Raw genomic sequence first — 17,892 nt, forward strand, 5'->3', positions numbered from 1 at the left:
TATTCAATTGTATTTATTTATTCAAACTTTAGATCTACCATATGCAACACAACAGCACATCAAAGACGAAAATGACAGAAGATCTATTTAATAATATTTCAGCCCCTTTATTATTCAAACTATATTGTGCTCAAATGTTCAATTTTAGCTCATAAATGTGCAGTTTATAATATCTATGGATAGACTGTCCTAAGATTTCACATGTAAAGTTTTACATTTTAATGTATTAAAGACTATTGTTTTTGCAGTATACTATTAGTATTTTCTCAAGTGTGATATGCGATACAGGCAAAGAAACGGGAGGTGCGCGCGCGCTTTCACATTGTGGGCGTGCGCCTACGTAGGAAATTCGGCGCGCGAAAGCTGTAGCAGGAAGTGAGAGTATCTGAGGGGGAAACGGCGGCCAGTCTGGGATTTGAATCCATCTAACTTCTTCCATAATCTACCAACATCTAAATTAATATGGCAGACCCAAAGGTGAGGTCACGCATTTTAGGTTATTTAAAGCACTATGTTTGCATTTTAATCGGAATTTCGTGGAAAACCTGCTATTTGATATGTCGAAACACGTCAAAGTTTGTAAAGGAAGCTGCGAACCAGAAACGCCGACAATGATGCGTTTTGTGACGCCAGATAAACTAACGTTAATTGGATTGTTTTTGAGTCAGTATATGATGCAACGAACGATTACCTGCTGTCTGACAGACAAATAGAAATGCTCTGCGTTAGGTTTGATACTCTAACTCATTTCTCCGGGGTTAACGTTGACGAACTGAAAAGCACCGAAGTGTGCAGCCAGTCCGCACGTTAACGTTAGCATCATATACTGATCGTTAGCTATCTGCTAAGGAAGGCGATTTGCACACAACTGCTTACTGTTGAAGTAAATGTTGCAGTCGTCCGCCATTTAAACCGGGTATTCAACAATCTACGTGCGACCAGCTCGACAAAGACCTGTCTCGTCTTTGTCTGGCATGCACGACAGTTGCTAACATTTAACGGCTAATGCTAGCTTAAGCAGCGGGGCACTGGAGCGAGTGACTGCGTGATATTGGGCCCTTGGCCGTAAAAATGTTCCTTTGAGGGAAGTGTCAGCCAGTGCAAACAACGTGTCACCAAATTGTCGGTGAAATTAACCGCCGCGGTGGTTAATGAAACCCACCGTGGTGTAAAAAGCCGAGCGATTACCGTTGGCTGTCGACGATCCTGCTCGTGAGAGGCCTCGTTAACTATCGTTAGCTGACTACACGATGAGTTGTCTCAGACAAACAAAAGTTGAACAACTCTTTATTAACAGTAATGAAGTCAAATGCGTCAAAACCAAACGTGTTATACGTCCACCTTATCGTTCAAGCCATTGACCTATGTTACATATAAGACACCGTTATTGCATTAGCTAACTTTTTTTTTATTCCCTCCGGCTTTTGTGTAGCTTAACCTCTCGGCTAAGTCGCAACGGCTTCAGTGGCTATAACTAGCTGATTAGCTAACAGCTAACTAATAGAGTTTATAATGGTGTAGCTACAAGTGGGTTTCCACCCCGTAGAAAGTCTCCCGCGTTTGCTCTTTCTTATAAATGACACTAAACAACTATTTACATAGGATCCTTTCACACGCACGGGTCATGAACTAGTTAGCTGTCTTCAACCTGAGTTGTTCTTTTGTATGAAGAGCATGTGTTGTGGCCATATTTGTAGTGTGAGAACATGCAACCCCACACTGAATTAAAGATGCCTGGCTCAGCAACAGTAATTTACAAAAGGCTCTGCCAGTTCCCATACAAAAGCTATACTTAACAAATGAGCTCTTAAATCCCTCCATTCAAGCTTTTGTGGCCTGTTGGTCAATTGTCAGTCATTTTGTTCCAGTGGATGTTTAAAGAATCACACTGACTTCGTCCACATGCCTAACTACTTGCTGTGAATGTCTGACACATAAGTGGAAGTTTTTGCTTATAGTAAAGAATCCATTGCTTTTTCTTCTAGGACCAGGAAGAACATGAGACCACTGCAGAAAATGTAGAAGACTCAAATCACGATCCCCAATTCGAGCCGATTGTGTCCCTTCCTGAGCAGGATGTGAAAACATTAGAAGAGGATGAAGAAGAACTCTTCAAAATGTAAGTTGTTTTAGTACACTCCGAAACCTTTGTAGTCTCACATTATTTCATCACATGCTGTAATCCTATATACATTTAGCTGAGCAGCCAGCATAGTGTATATATGTAAACCATACCAAATCTTTCCTAGGCGGGCTAAACTATATCGCTTTGCCTCTGAGAACGACCCACCAGAGTGGAAGGAGAGAGGAACCGGTGACGTCAAGCTACTGAAACACAAAGAGAAGTGCACAATCCGTCTCTTGATGAGGAGAGACCGGACCTTGAAGATTTGTGCCAATCATCACAGTGAGTCAAGTTGACAAATATCTTTTAGTTGCGATTTAACATATTCTAATAGAAAAAGTAATTACGTGATTATAACAGAAACTTAAATTAACTCCACAAAAAAAATGCTTGTCGCATTATGAACGAGATGAAAATATTAAGTATAAGCTGTATGTGCTGGCAGGAATCTAAATGTCAAGAGCCAGCTAACAAGATTAATTGTTTCCTCAAGTCAATGTTAACATGGACTACTGGTTTGGGTAACAGCTGAAACGGTACCAAACTAATCAAAAAGGTTTTAATATACAGTTGGCCATTAGCAAAAGCAGTCCAACAATTACCAACTAGTACTTGTGCAACCACTTAATATAATGATGTAATTTATTCATGTTTTTAGCTCTTTCTTCAAAAATGTCTTTGTTTCCCCTCTTGTGAATTACAGTTGTACCTACCATGGAGCTGAAGCCCAACGCTGGCAGTGACAGGGCATGGGTGTGGAACACACTAGCAGATTATGCTGACGAAAGCCCCAAACCTGAACTCCTGGCAATACGCTTTTTAAATGCAGAAAGTAAGTATTTCTTCATCTTGTTTAATCTTCCACTTGAAAGCTGCCCAAACCAATGATTTAATTCTGATTATCTAGTGATCTTCACACTGACATGACAAATGTCTATCAGGAGTCAATTTTCTCCATCTAAAATGTGGACAACAAAGTCTCAGCAAGCTGATTGGGCTGCTGGGACTTAGATGTGAATTCCTTGATGTGAATGTTCACCAACTCTGTTCGGTTTACAGATGCTCAGAAGTTCAAGGGGAAGTTTGACGAGTGCAAGGAGGAGGTCAGAAAAACTCTAGAGGGAACAGGTACATAAAACTAAAGCCATATACTTTTTTATAGTACTTTTTTTTTTTTTAATGATAAGAAGCAAGTTATATTAAGTATGATTCACAACAAAATTGGAAGTGATTTCAGATTTTGTTCATGGCAAGTGTCTTGGGAATGCAGACAAACTCTGTTCTTTGCTGTTCACTCCGGCCTTGAACTTTTTATGCCTGCTACATGAACATGCAGAATGTAACACTTCACTAGCTTTCTAAATGGCTGGTGTTATGTTCTTCTGCATTACAACTCAGATTTCACAAGTTAACACAACAGGTGAAAAGAGAGAGATGTTGCATGTAGTGGCTGTGTGACGATGTGGAATAATCTTAAGACAATGAATTGAGATGCAAAGTAGAACACTAGGAATGTGATATGTTAAAACTTTTTACAGCATTTTATTTGATTGCACATTTCACTGTTTTGCCACAGGCGAAACTAATACTGCAAACAAAGTGGCAGAGAAGCTGGAAGAACTCTCTGTAAAAGACAAGGCATCAGATGAAAAGACAGAGGTCAAAAAGGAGACTGAGAAGAAAGAAGATGAGAAAAAGGAGGTGAAGACTGAGGAAAAGAAGGTGAAGGCTGAGGAAAAGAATTGAAAACCAAGAACTTGCTTTGCTGATCTTCAATTTATCCCTCTTTTTCTACAATAGACTCTAAATGAACTGAATTTGGACACTTGCATATTATTAGTTTTTTTTATTATCTGTTTTGCCTCAAGATCACAAGTCTTTGATGCCACTGGGGGGAAAATACAAGATAGCAAAGGCTTATGATAGTGATAATTCCCACATTGGGGTATTTTTTTGTTTTGTTATTCTGAAGCAGAGTTTGTTTGTAGGGGGAGAGGATAATGTAGCTTGCTTGTTGGCAGCACATAGTCAGGGACCAGGCATTATAAAGGTGTGTTATACATATAAAATACCATGATGCATCTCAGTGGGCCTTCTTACCCTGTCTACTGTCCATGCTTCCACTGTTAGAAACGGCAAGTACAGTGAAGACTTCTCAGTGGATGCCTTGTAGAAGTAGTTCTTTCTTGGTTCCATCTTTCATTAGTTCTGTTGGGAACTAAATAGAAGAGGAATTCACTCCAGACAGTTGAGAGGCATCAGATGTGTGCTGCAGATTGTAGTGTCCACTGATGGCTAACTGATAGCAGAAGGAGATCAGATGCACTTAGCTAAGCATTTCCTTTGTTTTCTTTGTTTTCTCTGAAAACCATCAGTTCAAAGTTGACGGTTCATCAGTTTGGTGCCGCTATACTCTGAATTAAGTTCTTCACCAGGAAATCGAGTTTATATTCTTTAGATCATAACATTCCCAAACTTAAAGCATGTAGACTATATGTCACAGTGTGCACCCTATCTGATCTGTGTGCTCACCACCCTCTTTTCTTTCCACTAATTGAGTTCTAAACCTTGCCTCTAAAGTGCCAGTGCATCTGTAAATACATGTATATGGATGAAATGTTGCTTTTCATTTGCATTCAAATGATTCGAGATGTTTCCTCCACCTTCGAATAAAAGCTGTCAAAGACCATGTTTGCGTTCATGAGAAAAAAATCACTTGTAGCTAACGATATAATGTGCAGATATAAATAAAACACAACCATGTTGAAATAGTTGAGATGATCATGTGACTGGTTATGTCCAAACCAGTTTAAAAAAAGTCAATTCAACTATTAAACATGGAATAGAAAAGAAAGCCCTTGATATCATGTTATGCGGTTGTTCCACATTGTGCCTTTAATTCACAAGAACCAGTCAAAGTTGGACACTTTATTTACTCTTCTCGGATCATTGGGAAATATTTCCTCTTCACAAAAATAGGAACTTGTACATTTATAGTATATTCTATATTTTAATACACATAACATTTTCTATTTAAGTTTCAGAAAACAAAATCAGCTCATGGCTAAAAAAAACAGATTCAATACTGACTGTCAGGAATGGTCCCTGACCTGCAGTGATGTCCATCCCAAAAAAAGATCATTGGACTAATGGCAGTCATCTTAAGGAGGAATGACATCGATAGTGTTTTATACGTGGTCATGAGAGACGGGGTGTTTTCAGGCAATTTAGCAGCTAACAGTCTTCATGTATTTCAAGATGTTCCAGTTAGCTGTGCCACTGACAAATACCCATCAAATTTGTCAAAAAAAAAGTATCCCTGTACACCGCAGCCTTACAAAAGAAACAATGTGTAACACTTCAAAAAATACATGTCTTGAATAGAGTATCCTGTTACTGGTAAGGCAGCGGAGTGAGACCTTAGAAGGGAGACTGTACTAGCCAAACGCTTGTTACTACTGCGAGTTTCATCCAAGCTTGTCGGAAAGCAAGACTATCACAGATACTGACCTTCACACTCAGGAGAAAGGAATCTATGAACGCTTCAGAAATGGGAAGAAAAACATATTCTGTAAAATGCTATTTTCTGCTCCATACACAACACACGTTAGTTCATTGTCCTTTTAGTTAGTGTACATTAGTGTTTCACTGAGCCACATGTCATGTGTGTGAAAGGTAGCTTTTCCTCTTAAAAAGGCAACAATGGTTTATTCTTCATGCAAATGTAGCTGGGCCAAATCGACCAATTTACACCCATGTAAATTCCTTTTTTTTTTCTCTTCATCTTTAGTTGGTGCAAAATATAAATATAAACCATCCACTTGGATATGATCAGTTCATTTTTATGGTCAAAAGTAATACATGTTCTGTAACTTAACAATTAACAGCAAAAACTATAACTCAAAAAAGTCTTGCACCTGAGTGTCGGGTGATACTGAAGCTGTACCAGACAGCTGCTGCAAGTTGATTGATTCGACATTTTCAGTCTTTATGATATCCCTGTGACATAGTAGCAATGTCACTAATCTCAGAGAAATTAAGGGGTGTGCAGCTATTTTTGGCACTGAAATCTCAAGGCAGCGTCTATTACTTGATTGGTGTACAGCGCACATTGACAAGTCAATGACTTACTGAGCAAATGACTGATTTTAATATTTCACTTACTCAAATTACATATGTTGTAATTAAATTCCATCATACCTATTCTTTACACTGCAAGGTAGAATAAGCTATATTTTTACTTTATGGATTTTACCCATTATAATGACCTAATTTATTAACTGAATTTATAATTTATCAACAAAAATTTCCACTCAAAATAAAACATTTATTCCAGGCTTAATTAACTATAAAAAAAAATGTATCAAACATAGCTTTTGAAAGGCTGGCTATATAAAAAAGAAACAAACCCATTAGAAAAAAAATACAAAATAATAAATGACCAGTTATCTTCATTTTACTACACGGGACAATGGCTTGTTTCTCTACATCTTTCTATTCCTACGATTACAACACAAAGAACTCGCACACTTTCTGACAAACAGAAAGTGGTTTTGGTTGTGAAAGGCTGGACTCGTTCTGAACTTATGGGACGAGGTATTCAAATCTTCCAGGGCGCTAATTTATCTGCCCAGCACTTGTGTCATGGGCCTGAAATCACCTAACTGAACTTCACGAAGACAAACAGAAGCCTATGATGATGCACAGCACCGTTGTGAAGTGAATAAAGAAGGCCAAGCTATATCAAGCCCTAATAGTCTGCGACGAAGACAGAGCCATTCATAGCGGAATAATAAATATACAACTAGCATCTCTGCTGGTTGCATTCATTACTGATGAATTTGTTTTTGAAATGCAACCACCAGATATGCAACCACCAGACATGATACGGTGACTTCCCACTCTCAATAACCCCTTCCCTCTGCTTCTCACCTCGATTATCTTGTTGCCTGAAAATGCAGTTGGTGCTGATCTAACCGATCGGTCCTCCATCACCTTAAGCTGTACAACTACGCTGCAGATGACATGAACAGAACCAATTAATGTGAAGCACCGTGACTTGAGGTCAGATGACTTGGACAGGACTGTAGTCTTCTCACTAAAGTCCATAGTGAGGATGTCAGTGTTTACTTAATCTTTAGCATATTTGTTCAGCCTTCAGCACTTGCGAGACAAAGGTTTGTGTGACATTTGGAACAACGAACGCTTCATGACCACAGCTGAGAAACAAAAGTAATAACATTAAAGGGTCCTCTCTTTACGACTAAGATGAGCCACAAAATGTTAATGACGAGACACTCCTCTTACATACAGCCTGCAGTGGTATCAACTGACAAACTGGTACATACAAACACAGGCATGTATTTGGCTAGACAGATCGTCTGATTGGACAACAAATCCCAAACAGGGAGTGCTATGTGCCCCTGACTGGCTGTTATCCTGACTAAAATAACAGGAGAGAATCTCTTTGCAGGAGGGCGGTTGTTGTCACTGGAGGTGGGGTGCAGTGTCCCTGCTCACACTGATATCTCATATGTGGTGCCTCCTACACCCGTCACCTTTTTGACGTTACTGTGGCGACTGGGGCTGATGGCGGCACCCTGGGCACCGGGGTGGCAATCCATCTGCCCGTTAACTTTCATGGCCTCTCTGGGTGAAAAGAGAAGTACAAGGATAATCATTCAACGCAAAAAGAGGCAAAGAGCTAAAACACAAACCAAACAATACGGGTTGTGGCAACATGCAGGTCAGTTGTCTGGACAGTTTCTAATGACAAAACAAAATAGCAACATGGATGATTGGTTTCAAGTGTACTTGTTAGTAAAGTAGAAGGCTTGGAAATGTTAGACGAGGAGGTGAAAAGCATGCAAAAGAAAAAGAAATGAGAGGAATTACACAACTTTATTAATTTGTAAAATAATACAAAAATGGATATACTACAAGAAAGGCAAACAGAAATTAGAACAGAAATTAAGAATTCACACCAGACTGTTACTTAACATGAATAAATAGACATTACAGTTGAACAAATACCATACACTTTATACAAATGCTATATGTTGCCTAAGTAAGGGCGAGTAAACTAGCGCCCATATACTGCTGGCTGTGTCCAGCAGAAGGAGCAGGATTTCCAGTGGGAATACATTCAATGCCCACCAGTCCCCTTTGGCTCAGTACAAAGCATGCAGTCCCACAGGTGTAACGTTAGAGTTCATACCTTGGGCCCCCCAGACGAGGTGAGTCTGTCCTCTCATGGGCACTGATGTAGGAGAGTTTCTGGTGGGAGTAGGAGGGGGATCGGGGCATAGCAGGGGAGTGAGGCTGGTGGGCCGGGGAACGATAAAGGCCCTCAGGGCAAGTGGCCCTGCTCTGGCTGCTATTGCTGCTACTGTGATCTGTGTGCAGGGAGGTGGACGAAGTCCTAGGGGCCCGACCTAGCGTTGAGCCGGCGTGGCGCAAAACGGGGGTTCGTTGCCCGTAGCTCACCAGGCCGACCCCCATCAGGTTGTCCCTGGAGCCTCCATAAGCTGGGGGTGTTGGGCCTCTGGAGCCAGTGCCACGAGGCCCATCTGGGTAGCAAGCATTGGGGGCTAGGCCATAGCCCCCATCAAACACGCCAGAGTCCTGGGCATAGATATGGGTCTGGGAGCGCCCATGCAGTATCTGACGTTTTTCCCTTTCCTCCATGTCCTTTCGCTCTTGAATGGAGGCCATGATGGTCTGGGAGAGGTTGTCATAGCGCACCGGGGATGGGTCCCTGTCCCTTAGGTGAGGGGATTGCCTGCCCACCCCCCTGGGTGGCATCACTGGACTGTAGGCGGGGGTGACCTGGTGCCTCTGCATGTCAGGTTCCCGGATGTGGCACATTTTGGTGGGCAGGTAGGGCGAGTGGAACCCCACAGTGGGCATACCTCGGTGGGCCATGCACTCACTGGCAGATGCCGGGGTTATGCTGGGGTTAAGCAGGCTGTCATAAGACAAGCTGCCATTACGGTTGGAGAGCGTGTTGGGTGAAAAGACGCTATTGTACGGGGTGGAGGTGACTGTCTGCGGCTGCTGGGCTGAGAGCTGGCCCTTCTCTGGCCGACGGTGACCCTGCTTCAGGCTGAGAGAGTGGGAGTTGATGGGGTCAGCGTCCAGCTGGAGGGGAGAGGACTGGAAGGTGCGGTGGAGAGGAGTATTGGTGTACTCAGGCAGGTCCAGGTTTGGCTCAGATCGGTAGTCATGACCACGGACACCCTCTTCCAAGATGGCCGAAGACTTTCGGTCATCTGGCATGACAATCTGAGTAGCAAACAGCAGGATAACACGTCAAATCTAAATGGAACTAGGATTAAAGTCCTCGTCCTTAACAACTTTTTTGCATCAGGCAAGAAACCGCTTCCTATATGGTAGAGCTACACCAGTAATATACTTGATTAAGAATATACATCTTACATAAGTGCTAGACAAATCACGCCTTACCTTCTCTCCAGCAGTGTGGTAGTGGACTTTAGGCATGGTGCCAAAGGACGGCCGGAATTTGTACATAGCTGGAGTGGAAGGGTGGGTCTTTCCAGAAAGCGAACTATCTACAACACACACAGAGAAGGAAGACCAGAGTTAACACTGTGCATGTAATTGATTGAAAGTCAGTTCTGGGACAAAAGACAAAACTTGAGCGGAAAATTATAATGTGAGTAAAGAGGCTGGAGGAAAGGAGTTTTTGAGCCACACACCATCCTTATTCCTACAGAATGAAAAATGTATTGGAGTGGCTTGGTAGTCGGTCAAAGCCTGTTTTTTTCCCTTTAATTCTCCTTTAAAAAGGCAATCCATGAAGGCAGGTTGCAGTACTTTGAACTACCACCAGACGGCGACAGTGCTCCATTGAAGAACAGAAAGCGTTCACTCCCTAATATAATGCAGCATGGCCATGGAGATCCTCTGGAGGGAACCTGCTGTTGAAGGTTCACATTATATTGTATTCACTAATGAATGCAACAGTACAAAGAAAACGTTGCTACTGGTTAAGGATCTTAGCTGTAAAAACACCACCACAGCAAAAAAAATGTCACAGCTCCTAATTCAAACAGATGACTTCTGAAGGCAATCAGTCATTTTTCTTGTTCCTGATTCTCGACCATATTCCTCTCCCATCCCTGCATGTGACTTCATTGCTACACGCCACCAGGATAATAGAAGATGGTGATTCATGTTGCAATAATTCACTCTGAAATCTCTCCATTGTAACACAAATATGGTGCTGATTCAGTGGGCAGGACTTGCTTCCTCATTACAAATCACACCTCCTCGCCGGACTGGCATTAAAAAGGCAATTGATCTGCCACTGAGTCAGACATTTATCACGCTAAACTAGAGAGAAGTCACACTCTGGGATACTGGTGATGCACAAAGGCAGTTTAGGGAATTGCTGCTTGGCAAGAAAAAGAAATGGGATTGACGATGACTGACAGCAGCGGGAGAGTGTTGTTGCTGAACACAGGGACACTTTGTTCCTTACCTTCGCTGGAAGTCAGCTGACTCTTCAGCTGGTTGTACCTGTCAGCTTTGGGCGGCAGCGGTGGCTGGGTTTCTTTCTCGTCAAGGCCGTCCAGGCTGCTTTTGGACTACAGGGAGGAGAGCAGGGGTGTTATAAAATCCAGGACAGGTGGGTGAACAGTAGGTGAAATAGAGAAGAGCATATGTTAGGGATGCACCAACCAACTTTCACGGAAGGTTATAGGGTCGCAAAGCTGGACTAGGCAGCTGTTCTGCTTGAACTATAGCATTATATAGCAGCGTTTGTTGCAGCTAATGGAGGGGAAATGACGAAAATAGTTCAATGTTGGATTAATATTTTACATGAACACAAAAGAACATTAATATGTGACAAATAAATTAAAATAAATTCAAAAAAAGGAATACCTAACTTTTAAAATCAAAACTTGACATCCACATTACCCACAATGCAACTCTTCTGCCAACAGCTGATGTTATGCTAGTAGCAGCTAATGAAGAGCCCCTTTAAGTCAGAGGTATGTTTCTATTTAGCTCCTTAAGTTAAATTCGGTGAAAGTTTGCAGAAAGGTTATCAAAACATGTACATCAGAAATTAATTGAATCTGTGGAGTTTTTCGAAAAGGGCATAGCCCCCTCGTTGTCCTTTAAGATGACATGATGAAATATGCAATGCCTCCTTAAAGGACCATAAATTACTTATATCAAATATTTCCCAACTCTGCAAGATGATATCATGGTCGATGGCATGAATTTAAACCACTGGCGATGGTCTCTAAATGGTTTACTTTTAAAATCACCCTCACAGACAATATATCTATTTGGGGTAAAAATTGTCAATTTTTTTTTTTTCTGAAATCTGTGACTCCCTTGACTTTGATGTGACGTTTTGAGTAATATCCTGTTTTAAAAATGTAGAAATTCCCTAATACAAGTAGGTTTAGTGAGCTACTGTTTCCTTGTATATGCAGCCCTCAGTGTGAAAAAGTAGGTCAGTTGAATGATGGAGCGACAGGGAAATAACAGACTAAAGCTCTGTGGTAATTGAGAAGACCTCACCTTGGAGCTGATGATGGTGCTGTGGATGCCGTTGTCGCTGAGCTTGATGGTGATTTGTCTCTCTGATAGGTCAGGTCTGATGAATGGAGGCTGTATTTTGACATGGGGCTTTTTCCTGGGGTCCAACATGTACCTGCATAGAAAAAGCAACAGACACTCTTATAACAAACAGATACTCTATCGTCACAATACATTCCCGATTTATATTTTTTGGCAAATGCAACCAACATGAAAAGTATGCAACTCAGTAACAGACAAAACAGCACACAGTGTACTATTACAGATATTTACATCAAAGTATACATCACTTATGCAAAGGAGTGGAGACTAGCTTTGTCTTCAGTAGTTAAATATTTGCTGCAAAGTAAAAAAATATTTTAGGAATCACTTCTAGTTCTAGTCTAATCGCACCCTGAACCTTTGGAGTTGAATCTTTATTGCTACGTGCAAAATACTTGTTGGTTCATGTATCTCATGTTAACACAGAATATACATGTTATACAGATATACGGCCAGATATATACATTGAATATGTATGTACGATGAAAAAAAAACATAAGAATGTGAACAAAAAAGGCTAATATGGCACATTTTATTTCAATACCCCACTTGATACATTGCACTTTGTACTCCTCTATCAATCAATGTTCAGTGCAGAGTACCATTATGAAATAATTCATAATGGTACTCTTCACTGCATGTGGAATTCCTGCTTTTGGGGATTTCTTTTTGGGAAATTAAACAGAAAGCATCCAACATGTTATGAGACAATTATTTAGTAAATCAAAAGTCCTCCATCAGGGACCCTGCAACAACCAGCAGATGCTTGTAACACAACATTTCACCCCCACAAGTTGTCTTAATGCAGTCACACTGTTGATTTGAATGAAATGGAACTCATCTTCATAGATTGTGAAACTGGTATTCAGGCTCTTTCGCGATTGTGTGTGTCTGTGTAAAAAACAGGTTGACTAGGTCTGCGCTCTGTTTCCCATTAACTGTTCTACAGAGTGATTCAATTCCCTCAGCCATCTGCCTTCCCTCTGGGTTGCTGGCTGCTTTCAGGCAGAACTGGATACACACCTCCGCAACCACCTTCAGAGCATGTGCATGAACTTACACACGCACACGCACACACACACACACACACACAATTGTGCTATGGATGGCACATGCTTTAATGGTCCACAACCCTTGTCTTTGCATAACCATGCACAACATATTCTTTTCAGGGCAGGAATACAGTACCTTTCACACACATGCAGCATCGTGCAGCGTCTTACCTCGGGGCCAGGGGACTACATAAGACATACTCCACGTTGCCACAGCAACCCTTGGTGAAGGGATTAACTCCTCCACGAAACTTGCCCGTCACCTGAGGAAAACAACGCCTTGTTTAGAGTCGGCAGCGTAGGAAGGCCAAAGTGCACACACACTTACATGCACACAAAAACACATAAAAGGTACAGTGCTTAATTAAAAAATGGTAACAATTAATTATGTGACTGGTCACACTTTTTGGACAGAATTAGTTGCCAGGCCGGAAGTTTTGTTTGTTAAGATTCTCCAGCTATTTCAAATACTCCCTAAAGGAAGAAAAGAAACCAAAAAGACCCAAAAACAAAACGGTTGTGAATGTTTAAGTCGGTGTGAAGCAGCTGTGTTGACTATTGCTGGATAAATAACAGGCTAAATCGTGTGTGTGTGTGTGTGTGTGTGTGTGTGTGTGTGTGTGTGCGTGTGTGCGTGCGTGCGTGCGTGCGTGCGTGCGTGCGTGCGTGCGTGCGTGCGTGTATACAGAACACGCACGTCGGCAGCTCCTCCACTCACCTGTTCGTTGGTCGTTCGACCTCGGGCAACAAGCACCATATGGAAACCTGTGAGTCCCATGACTGGAATAAAGAAAAGCCCTGCGATACACATCACGACCAGACTGGACACATAGGGTCAAGCTCAACAACAACAACAACAACAACAACAACAACAACAACAACAACACAGGATGAGTAGAACACAACCACATGCACTGCAATAATTACTCCATTGAGTCCTTCACACAGAGGAAGCTACTAGTACCAACCTATTCTCACTCAGGAAACATTATTCTAATAAATTAAACAAAAACCAACCAAATCGGCCATTAAAAAAAAAAAAAAAAAGCAGCAGGCTTTGCAGTCGAGCAGTGAAAGGATACGTGACAGTGGTGTGCAGTGCTGCCAGTCTCTCGCGGTGGTGAAGAACGAAGATGAGGCCAAAGGAGAAAATGCCCACCATATGGATGCTCAAAGACAGCAGGAAGAGGAAGAAGTAGCGGTAGTTTCTCCGGCCAATGCAGTTGTTCACCCAGGGACAGTGGTGGTCAAAGTCCTGTGGAGGGAGAGAAGGAGGGAAATCTATGTTACAATTCATGAAGTAATCAATTATATGACGGACAGTGAGTCTGGGTGTGGGCGTAAAGTTGTATTGTACAATCTACACACTGTTAAGGAAAAACAAGTGTAGGAACAAAATGTAGTTGGTTGCAAGGGTCCAAAAAATATACTATGAATCCATAGTCAACCCTAAACGACAATAAATACCCAATAGCACCTTTCTTCTTTCCACTTTTATCCGTTGATGTGTAAATGATAATCTACATCCTCGTTACATTCTTTACTAGGCTTTTACAAACCCTTTTCGAAAGGGAACGTAGCAGGAATACAGCCTGTGTAATTATGCATCCTGTGAGTAGGTGTGTGTTTATGACCTGATGTGTGTGTGTGTGTATTTGTAAGACCAAAATGAGGATTTAAAAGCTATTGCTGATAACAGTATTTTACACTTGAAGCTGCCAAAAGCTAACATTGATGCCAGTAATTATGTTCTTTAGTGAGGACAATAACAGAGAGGAAACTCCAAACATACTACACTATGTACATACTACAGTATGTACAAACAAACTGCTTCTTATACCTCATCAAACCAGCCCAACGCCAACAGAACAGCATCAGATTGTTGATGAAAAGCTGATACATCAGTCTAACCTTGATGCATATTTAGATTTCAGTGCCTGCATCTATGCTTAATATTTATCACAGTTTCTCTGCACATTTGTATTCTTAGACACACACACCTCTACACAGTTGTCGCAGACGCTGCAGTGCGAGCAGCGAGGCGGCCTGTAGAAGTGACATGTGGCGCACCACTTCATCCGGACCTGGATGCCTTTGATCTCCACGTTCTTGTAGAGCGGTGCTCGGAAATCATCGTCCTTGTCCTCGTCCTCGTCGGCTGTGGGGAAACATACAGGTGTACCCACACACAGATTAACAAAGCACAGATGCATGTGGTGGAGTGTGACACGTGAGTACGGGTGACATTTCCACTACACTTGGTGTGACAATGCAATCAATCAACCTGATCCAAGTGGAGAGACACACACACACACACACACACACACAGTAGAAAAGAGAAAACAAGAGACACAAAAGGCAGAGCACAGAAATAAATAGTTCCATAAGAAGAGATTGTTCTGTTATCATGGCTGTCAAGTCTCTTCAAATACATTTTTGAAGTAAACCTCCTGTCAAACCAACAGAAACAAGCAGCAGTTACACTTGCATCTACCCTGACAGCTTCTTCTTCTACAGGTGCTCCATGCAAGAAGTATCCTAGACAAAGCATTGGCCTATTTCATACAAATGTACATGTACACTTTAAAAATAGCTTTCAGTTGGATTACAATCAGTTTTTGCCGAACATTATTTTCAGTATGTACATATTATACTATTGTATCTATATTTATGTTCAGAATCGTAATGAAATACATAATCTTTTTATCTTAATCCGTCTGAGGACATTATCTACAAGCCTTCTCTGCATTATCCCCATCACAGCATCGATACGCAGTATGCCCGCTATTGGCCATTGATCACAAGTGTATCATCCCTTAAAAATGAATTAACCATGTATTTATATAGAGAAGGCAACTCACACTGAGTAAGGGTGCAAAAGATCAGTATGACAAGCATGGCTGGTTATTAATGGGGGATCAAGTCATTGACCTTTTAGTAATAAATCCTCTCCGCCACACATTTTTCATATCATATGTGGCCTGGGGTAACAAATAATAGGGCTCAGCTTCTTCTTTTGAGAAGCTTGACAGCTCATTTGTTGAAAGACATAATGATCTGTTTCTGTGGCTCTGTTTCAATTGACCGCTCGTCACCATATACATAGTCATGGACCCACTGTTAATATACATATATTGATTAGTGCCAACACTTTTCAACACTTTCAATCTGGATGATGGAGTGACTTTCAAAACAGATGGAATTGATGATTTTTTAATGAAAATTTACTGGGGGGTCAGGTGCCTGGCGCGATATAACAGTCTATTAAACGCAGCAGGGCAGCGGCAGCAGAAGGTCACCGTCACCTCTGGGAAAGCAGATAACCTAAGCTTTATACAACCTAATGATTATTACCCTTTTATGAGCAGAGAAAGTTCAAGACAGGTGCTTATCAATTACAAGCGCATTACAAACATCCCGTGGGAGGAATTCAATCATCATTACTGAAACCAGCACTGACGACAAGCGGTTTGCACCAGGAGCATAAGACAGTGCAGCTTGTTTGACGCTGTACCCTCTACAGGACTCAACAAGAAGGAAACATAACTCATACTCTTGTATCGCTTATAATGAAAGATACTAATAGTTTAGATGTCAGATCAATATAGCTGCCCCCCCCCCCCCAACCCCTCCTCCCCGGGATTTGAAAAGTTAGAAACAGCATTTACACTATCATCGGATACTAAAACTAATTTGCACACTCACAGACATCATGCATACAAACCTCTGGGGTATACACCAGGGTCCATGAAGGTTGCCATGCTGAAGTTGGCCAAGACAAAGAGGAAGACAAGGCCATTGTAGAGAGGCACGGCGGGAGAGATCACCTTCGTCAACCAGGGGCACCTAGAGACACAAAAGACGGGACAGAGATTAGGATACTCGCACACACTTAACCACTGTCACGTTTCTGATCGAGTCTGAGTAGTAACCGTTAGTCCCAACCATGATATTCAAGTGCACACATTTAAATGAGCCCGCTCATTCTTCTCTTGGGATTCTTGCTTTCAAATTAAAGCAAGACTCATAACTAGAGACATGATTACGGTGGGTGAATTAGAGCAAGGTAAACAGTAGATGACGGAGCTTGTAACCGACAGAAAATGTAATAACACTAAAGATAGCCGGCTTGACTGAATAATCTTCAAAGTACTGTAATTATTTGCCAATTACCAGGTGAGTATAACTGTGGAATTAATTAAGTGAATGGTTGATCCTCAGCCTAAAAGCCTTCTTTCAAATTACCCGTTTGAGGAGGATTCAAGTTTGCAGGTATGTGGTCATACAGCAAAAAATTGTACATTTGATGACCTGATCAACTACATGTAAAGGTAAGTTAGCATTGCTGTTATTATGATTATTCCTAAGGGGGACATGAATAAATGCAACCTCGTGGTGGCGCAAGATGCTATCACCACAGCAGGAATGGTCATTTAGAGGCCCTGTGTGTCCTTACAAAATGTCATGGCAGTCCATTCTGTTGTTGATATTTCAGTCTGAGCCAAAGTGATGATACACATATATAGAGCCTTGTTGCATGTCTAAAAGTAAAGCTAACCAAACCTGCTCCTCTTTCCTGCCGCTGAACCTAGTTTTAAGGTGCTTGCCACCACGTGCCTCAAATATGAACCTCTGTTGTGCTGGTAAATTTCCCACCACAATGGAACCCGGTCAGCTCAGTTATCCTTTAAATTGAAGACTGACCTTCTCTACTATCTGCAAGTCATAACTCAGTCAGTGCTGTGAAATATTCAACTGTGGAGACATCTGAGTCATACCCACAGCCTCACTCGATCACCTGTACTCTAATGTCAAGACCCCGTCAGTGTCCGAAGGTGCTCTTATTCAAGCCAACTGTTTGTGTAGTCTCTGTAGAGATGAAACACCCAGATGTGTTATTTCTTATGGTTATGTATACTGCAGAGATCCTGCAGGTCAAAGACTCGGAGAGAATTGTATGTATAAAGTTTCTTGCAAGAGCGGAAAAAGCGAGACTCTCTTTCACTTTCCAAGCACAATGATTAACACACCTACGCCCACTTGCCCACGTAACAGAAGACACTTTCAAGCATGCTTCTCCAGATTATTCTGACGTCA

The 17,892-nt window shown here is 41.7% G+C and overlaps 2 protein-coding genes across 2 annotated transcripts in view; one reads left to right on the forward strand and one right to left on the reverse strand.

Annotated features, from left to right (window-relative positions):
- The first annotated feature begins 341 nt into the window (after positions 1 to 341).
- On the forward strand, positions 342 to 4,814 carry ranbp1 (RAN binding protein 1). The gene is made up of 6 exons (XM_068605329.1): positions 342 to 477; positions 1,986 to 2,119; positions 2,250 to 2,407; positions 2,829 to 2,957; positions 3,185 to 3,253; positions 3,702 to 4,814. The coding sequence occupies exons 1-6, from the start codon at positions 463 to 465 to the stop codon at positions 3,869 to 3,871; spliced, it is 675 nt and encodes a 224-aa protein (XP_068461430.1). The 5' UTR covers positions 342 to 462; the 3' UTR covers positions 3,872 to 4,814.
- A 180-nt stretch (positions 4,815 to 4,994) lies between these two features.
- The window catches only part of zdhhc8b (zinc finger DHHC-type palmitoyltransferase 8b), a 53,832-nt gene continuing 40,934 nt past the window's right edge, over positions 4,995 to 17,892 (reverse strand). Inside the window, exons 2-11 of the mRNA XM_068605327.1 lie at positions 16,520 to 16,641; positions 14,796 to 14,953; positions 13,878 to 14,050; positions 13,514 to 13,616; positions 12,967 to 13,058; positions 11,684 to 11,816; positions 10,629 to 10,734; positions 9,590 to 9,696; positions 8,343 to 9,409; positions 4,995 to 7,774 (exon numbers count right to left, since the gene is read on the reverse strand). Coding sequence (XP_068461428.1) covers positions 7,642 to 7,774; positions 8,343 to 9,409; positions 9,590 to 9,696; positions 10,629 to 10,734; positions 11,684 to 11,816; positions 12,967 to 13,058; positions 13,514 to 13,616; positions 13,878 to 14,050; positions 14,796 to 14,953; positions 16,520 to 16,641 — 2,194 coding nt within the window. The 3' untranslated portion in view covers positions 4,995 to 7,641. The remainder of the gene's footprint in view (positions 7,775 to 8,342; positions 9,410 to 9,589; positions 9,697 to 10,628; positions 10,735 to 11,683; positions 11,817 to 12,966; positions 13,059 to 13,513; positions 13,617 to 13,877; positions 14,051 to 14,795; positions 14,954 to 16,519; positions 16,642 to 17,892) is intronic.

The sequence above is a fragment of the Clinocottus analis genome, unplaced genomic scaffold (assembly GCF_023055335.1).
Source record: "Clinocottus analis isolate CAN_PGR_092001 unplaced genomic scaffold, fCliAna1.0.p SCAF_7, whole genome shotgun sequence".
Taxonomy (NCBI): Eukaryota; Metazoa; Chordata; class Actinopteri; order Perciformes; family Cottidae; genus Clinocottus; species Clinocottus analis.

Excerpts from the sequence above, each read along its gene's own strand:
- ranbp1 (XM_068605329.1), top strand. Across the intron at positions 2,958-3,184 it reads ACGCTTTTTAAATGCAGAAA|ATGCTCAGAAGTTCAAGGGG; the intron begins GTAAGTATTTCT and ends TTCGGTTTACAG. Across the intron at positions 3,254-3,701 it reads AAAAACTCTAGAGGGAACAG|GCGAAACTAATACTGCAAAC; the intron begins GTACATAAAACT and ends GTTTTGCCACAG.